The following is a 5792-nucleotide window of genomic DNA, read 5'->3' on the forward strand; positions in this document are numbered from 1 at the left end:
GCCTCCACCTGAACGACTTGCTTTCTAATAATAATTTTTCCTTCCAAGACATCACAAGAATTCGAATCTCCGATATTTTTGTTATTCTTCTTATACTTTACCGCTATACCATTTCCATGGGGGCCACTTTGCTTTTCTTGAGTCGGCTTGGAAACAAAATAGGTAGGACATAGGGCTTCTCCACCTTGTGGAAAGTTGATGCATCATAAGGAAATTCTGGTTCACCAAGTTCAATCGGCCCCTCAATAGTATATGTTGCATAGCTAGATTGAATCTTCTCTAGTTGCTTCCCATTTGTTATTGTTTCACCTGCAGGAATGATCAAAGTGTCTATAGATTTTAAATTAATTTGATTGTTAATTAATTACCTTATAGCTTCAACAATTTGTCCCACTTGGACCTCCAATTTTCCAAAGAAGCTTTCTGCTGTTGAAATCGTTGTTCAACAGATGGGGAAGTATGCAGTTGCAGCGATAGGTAGTGGAAATGGAAAATGAGTGATGGTCAACAACAAGAGGCGAAACGGTGAGAGACAAAGTGATAGCAAGAGAGAGGCGACAAGAAGCAAGGTAGTAGCAAGAGGCGAGAGTCGAACACCCAGCCGCTCATGAATGACTCAGCTCATTTACAACCCTAATCTTAACTCAGTGTCTGCCTCCAATCCTTGAGCCTCCTGCTGCTTTCTTCCTAGCGCCTCTTGCTTCCTTTCTCTTCTTGTTGAGGCCGCTCCCTCTTCTTATTGTTCTCTTTTTTTTTTTCTTCTTCTTTTTTCTTTCCTTTTATACACACGACTTCCATCCTTCCTTTTATACCCTTTGATTTTTAGGTTTCTTTTGAGAATTAGCGGTTGAAATGTCTTAATAACCCTTGATTTATTGGATTAATTTTTATCTCTTAATTTATTATTTTCGTATGATAGCCTTAGACTACCTACTTGAGATGTATTTTTCACCCTCAAATCAACAGAATTAGCTCAAGTCATAAAAATGAAAATTGTATCAACAGATTAATCAACGTCATTAATCCAAAAATCATTTTCCCTACAAAATACTCACCAAACACATCAAACAATCAATTTCACAGAATAGTATGACATAAAATATAGGAAATAAAGTATAAATAACACCACAAATATGGTGTTATCAGGTGATTCAATTTTGAGTAGAATTGACTTGCCCTCAGATCTACAGAAAAACCCCTTCTTGGCTGAAACGAGCCCAAGTAGAATTTCAAGACAGAGAGTGGCCTCGTTAAATGGACCGAGGCTGAGGGCATCTCCAAGGAATGCGCCAAATGCAGCGCCAATTGCATTTTGGTGCAGAATCATCTCCAATGAATACACCAAAATGGTGTTGGGCACAAGTTTCAACCACTAAATTTGGTGTTGAGTGAATAGTGTAACACCAAATTTGGTGTTACACTATTCATCAACACCAAATTTTTATTTTTATTTTATTTCCAATCTTACCCCTCTTTATATAACTTCAAAACAATTTATTCCCTTTGTATCCTTTATCATTTTGATTATATTTGTATATTTAATTAATAATTAGAAATATAAATTAAATTATTACAAAAAATATATACTGATAGAAATATTTTATTAATATCTATAAAATGAGTATAATATTGAATATATTTTAAAATATTTAATATATCTTATAAATACTATGTTAATATAAAATGAACTATTTTTATTTATGTATATGAATTTTTTTATTTTAATAATTACTTAATAGAAAGAAAATATTTTTAATGTAAAAATTTAATAATATAATAAAAAGCAATAACATTTCCATTAACTTAAATTAAAAATACATGATGAAAATAGAAAAAAAAAGTTTAAAATAAAAATAACAACAACAACATGACTTAAAAATAAAAAACATTTATTGGAAAAATAGTGAAAAAAAAGAAGATAAGAAAATTAATTGAAATATTAAGTGAAAAAAACATTTATTGGAAAAATAGTTTCTTTGATTTAAAATATTAGTTGAAAAATGAGATGGATAAATAATTAGGTGGATAAACAATTAGTTTGCTAAAAATTAGGCAAAAATAACTAATTAAAAATTTAGTAAAAAAATTAATTAGAATAACATATTTTGAAAAAAATATAAAAAAATTATGACTGTAATTTTTAATTTGTTTATAAAATATGACTAATTATTTTTAATTATATTATACTATTAATATTTATTAAATATTTATTTATAGAAAATATTCTTTAAAAATTTTCTTTTACACCAATTTGGTGTTACACGTTGGAGAGAACACCAAAATGGTGGACACCAAATTGGTGTAAATCACTGTTGGACACCAAATTGGCGTCCAATTTGGTGTCCAACATTGGAGATGCTCTGATGGTCACCTAGTTAAGACCCACCAAAGCTGCTTGATTAAGATACACACGTGTCATCCAGCGTAATCTCGCGTATTTTGAGTAAGTTTTCCTATCAACTATTCATACATACTGCTCTTAAAATTGATAAAAAAAAAATTATTTGTCCCTACATATTGTGTGATGATAAATTTAAAGATTACATAAAATACTTCTCAATCAAAAAAAAAAAAAGGAAGGGGGGAGGGGGACGGGGGGAGGGGATTACAAATCAATTGCAAATAAAAATTGAAGCAGCAGCCAAGCGAGCAGCAACTGCACGCAAGGCAGGGCACGGCGTGGGTGAACCAGGCAGAGGCCGTGCAGTTGGCGAGGTTGGGCGAGCGGCAGGCGTGGCTGACGGCGGATCCGTGGGGAGCAGAATCCGGCGCACGATGAGCCCAGCCCCAGGTTGGAGGTGGTGTCTGTTGATTCTTCGATGGAGAGATAATGCTTCAAAGCCTGGCGATCCGTTGGGTGAAATCTGAGTCCTGGTGGCGGAATGAGCTTCTTGGAGTTGCCTTCCATGGCTGATGTTATTTGTTGGTTTCTCCTATCTCATACTTGCTATTGAGTGAAGCTTTTTTTCCTAGTTGGATTAAAAGTTCTGATCAAATCCCACATTGTGTTGGAAATGAAATCCTGGTTCCACAGGTGAGCTACTCTGCTGTAGTTTGCCAGAGATCGATCAATCCTGTTCCTTCCAGGTTTGTTTTCCTCTTTTCCTTAAAATTTAAGGACACTATTGATTTCATTTAATTTTAAGTTTTTGGAGAGAATTGTCATTGAAACCAATATGACCCTATCCTTTTCCATGACAGCAACGCGGTTATCCAGCACTCACTGGCTGGCTGGCTGGCTGCTCAAATTTAAATTTAAATAAAATCACGCGCACTCACTATTTTTATATATATTTTATTAAAACTTTATTCTTCGCTCAACTCTCTCTCTTTTGATCCATCGCTCTCAACTCTCTCTCTCTCTCTTTGCGGACATGATGACGGATCCATTGTCATCTTCTTCTTCTTCTTCTTCGCTGCTGCCCCCTAGTGTTGTATTCAAACCAACAGATAAAGAAATTTTGCAAGAATTCTTGATAAGAAAGCTTCACAATCTTCCACTGCCTAACAATGCTATCGTGGAGATGAATGTCTATGATCGCCAACCTTGGTTGTACGCAAGTATGTCTCCAATTCTTTGCTTTCTTTCTTAATTATCTGTGTATATATATTGTGAACATATATCATATTTATGGCTGTTCTTTCGTACAACAGGTGGTCATAATTATGGAATGGATCAGTACGAGACGTACTATTTTGTGAAACGGGAGAAAAAGTCTAAATATAAATCTGAAACCGCGAAGAACCCCAAACGGCACCTTAAAAGCGAGGGAAATTCCAGTCGTGGAGGATGGTGGAAGGCCATCACTGGTGATAAGCCAATCCGTAATAAGAGAGGTCGTATAATTGGTTTTAAGAAGACTCTCAAGTTTTATACCTACAAGGACTAAAAGTATGACCGTAGGGAGTGCGTCAGAACGGATTGGATAATGCATGAATACAAGCTGCCGCATCCAACAGTAAGGAACAATTAAGTTATCTGTATTTGAAACTTAGATTAGAAACATTTTATATAAGAGGCCTGTTCTGTTCATGGAAAGGAAAACAGGGATCGTTATGCCCTCAGATGTCATTATTTTTATGCTTTAGAAGCAGTCTGCCCTTAATTTTTAGCGTTTATTATCTGTTCATTTTAGTTATGAGCACGTATTTTATGTATATGACTTTACTTCTTGACTGACAGTTTATATGTTTTTTTGCACAGTTCCAAGAATGGGTAGTATGCGGCATACGGTACAATGGGGGAAAAGGGACTGGGCAAGAATATGCATCGGGATGCCATTTGACGTTAGACCATGCATCGGGCCATCGGCAAGAACGTGAGGAGGATCAGCAGTCTCAAACACAACAGGATTCACCATACGATAAAGTCTGTAATGCTTCTTCTCAACTGAACATGGGATCGGATGGGCAATGCTGTTGGGCAAATGCGCAAGAATATTTTGGGTTAAATGAGCAAGAATATGCATCGGGATGCCATTCGACGTTGGAAAATCAACAAGCCCGAGATAGCAACAGATCTCTCGAATTTATTGATGATCCGAGTTGGAATGAGTTTGAGGACACGGAGGGATCCCAAGTTCAGTTTCCTCAGATTTCATTCACAGAGACAGAGCTCGAAGATGGGGGACTTTATTTTGATTTGTGGACTTAATCTCCGAAGATGAACAGAAGAGGTTCAGTTGTTAGTAATTGAATGTACTCTTTTCTTCTTTTGCATAGAATTGAATGTACTCTTTTCTTGTTTTCTTCTTTTCTACTTTTGATTGGAAAGCGAAAACATTCATTGCTGTAAGTTGTTATCTTTGATATGAATAAAACAGAGCACAAGATGCCTCCATTTATCTAGTCTTTCATTAATTATCACATGTCTACTACATAATCTCTTATGCTATCTGCTTAAGCACTTGTTTGGAGCATCAAAATGTTTCTTTACTGTGAATTGTTTTTTTTTTTTTTTCTTTTAACTGCTTCTGCAGATTCTGTGCAGAGATTATGTACAAATTAAATCTGCATTGCAACCTGTATGCTTTACATATATATATATATATATATATATAATGAGGAAAAGGTTGTCTCAATTCAAATGGTTAACTCACTGTTCTTGCTTGCTTGTGTATCTATGCCACTTGACTTGATGTTAGTTCCCATTCCTAAATGTACAACACATTTTCGTTGAGGAATCACCAGTTGGGGTTATAAGTCCCCATGTTTCAAAAATTAAACCTATATTATTTTTTAAAATTGAAAAAAGTTCACTTAATTTTTGAAAATGATAGAAAAGGCATCAAAGTTTCTAAAAATAATGAAACGACCTCTAGGGCGCATTTGGTTGGACGAAATGGGATTGATGGAATGAGAATGAGAATTTACTAAAAGTGTGTATGGTTACAATTATGGAGTGTGTTGCCTTGAAAATAACTTAATCTAACATACAAGCTCAGGCCAAGATGAAATAAGAAAAAAACATGAAAACTCGAGAAAATGGAGAAACTATGCATTGCAAGCTCAGATCAAGATGAAATCAATCTAATATACAAGTTTTGGTTTGCAAAAACATTATTTCGGCTTTGGGGTGGTCATGGTAACTAGACTATATGGTAGACCACATCAATAGTTTCATTTGAGAAACCATCTTTTTTTAGGTGAGCATTAACTAGAAAAGAAACTTGATACTCCCGAAACGACACCTGTGACACTTAGGCCAAGCTTGGCCTCAATAAAATGTTACTAGCCAGCTTGGCCATGCCTTGGCAACCTAATGGGCCAAGATCGGCCTTAGGTTCTTTGGG

The 5792-nt window shown here is 35.3% G+C and overlaps 1 protein-coding gene across 2 annotated transcripts; it reads left to right on the plus strand.

Annotated features, from left to right (window-relative positions):
* The first annotated feature begins 2619 nt into the window (after positions 1-2619).
* On the plus strand, positions 2620-4829 carry LOC127790689 (NAC transcription factor 25-like). Of its 2 annotated transcripts, XM_052320300.1 has the most exons (5): positions 2620-2922; positions 3035-3087; positions 3431-3561; positions 3655-3959; positions 4205-4829. In XM_052320300.1, exons 1-4 carry the CDS (start codon positions 2914-2916, stop codon positions 3888-3890), a joined length of 429 nt encoding a protein of 142 aa, XP_052176260.1. In that variant the 5' UTR covers positions 2620-2913; the 3' UTR covers positions 3891-3959; positions 4205-4829. The 2 variants fall into 2 exon arrangements, with proteins under 2 accessions (XP_052176260.1, XP_052176259.1); XM_052320299.1 differs by having other exon boundaries at positions 2620-3561.
* Positions 4830-5792: the final 963 nt, after the last annotated feature.

Source organism: Diospyros lotus, chromosome 14 (assembly GCF_014633365.1).
Source record: "Diospyros lotus cultivar Yz01 chromosome 14, ASM1463336v1, whole genome shotgun sequence".
NCBI classification, from domain to species: Eukaryota; Viridiplantae; Streptophyta; class Magnoliopsida; order Ericales; family Ebenaceae; genus Diospyros; species Diospyros lotus.

Coding starts and splice junctions, on each gene's coding strand:
- LOC127790689 (XM_052320299.1), top strand. CDS start 3,930: ATGCATGAATACAAGCTGCCGCATCCAACA. Junction 3,960..4,204: donor ACAAGCTGCCGCATCCAACA/GTAAGGAACAAT, acceptor TTTTTTGCACAG/TTCCAAGAATGGGTAGTATG.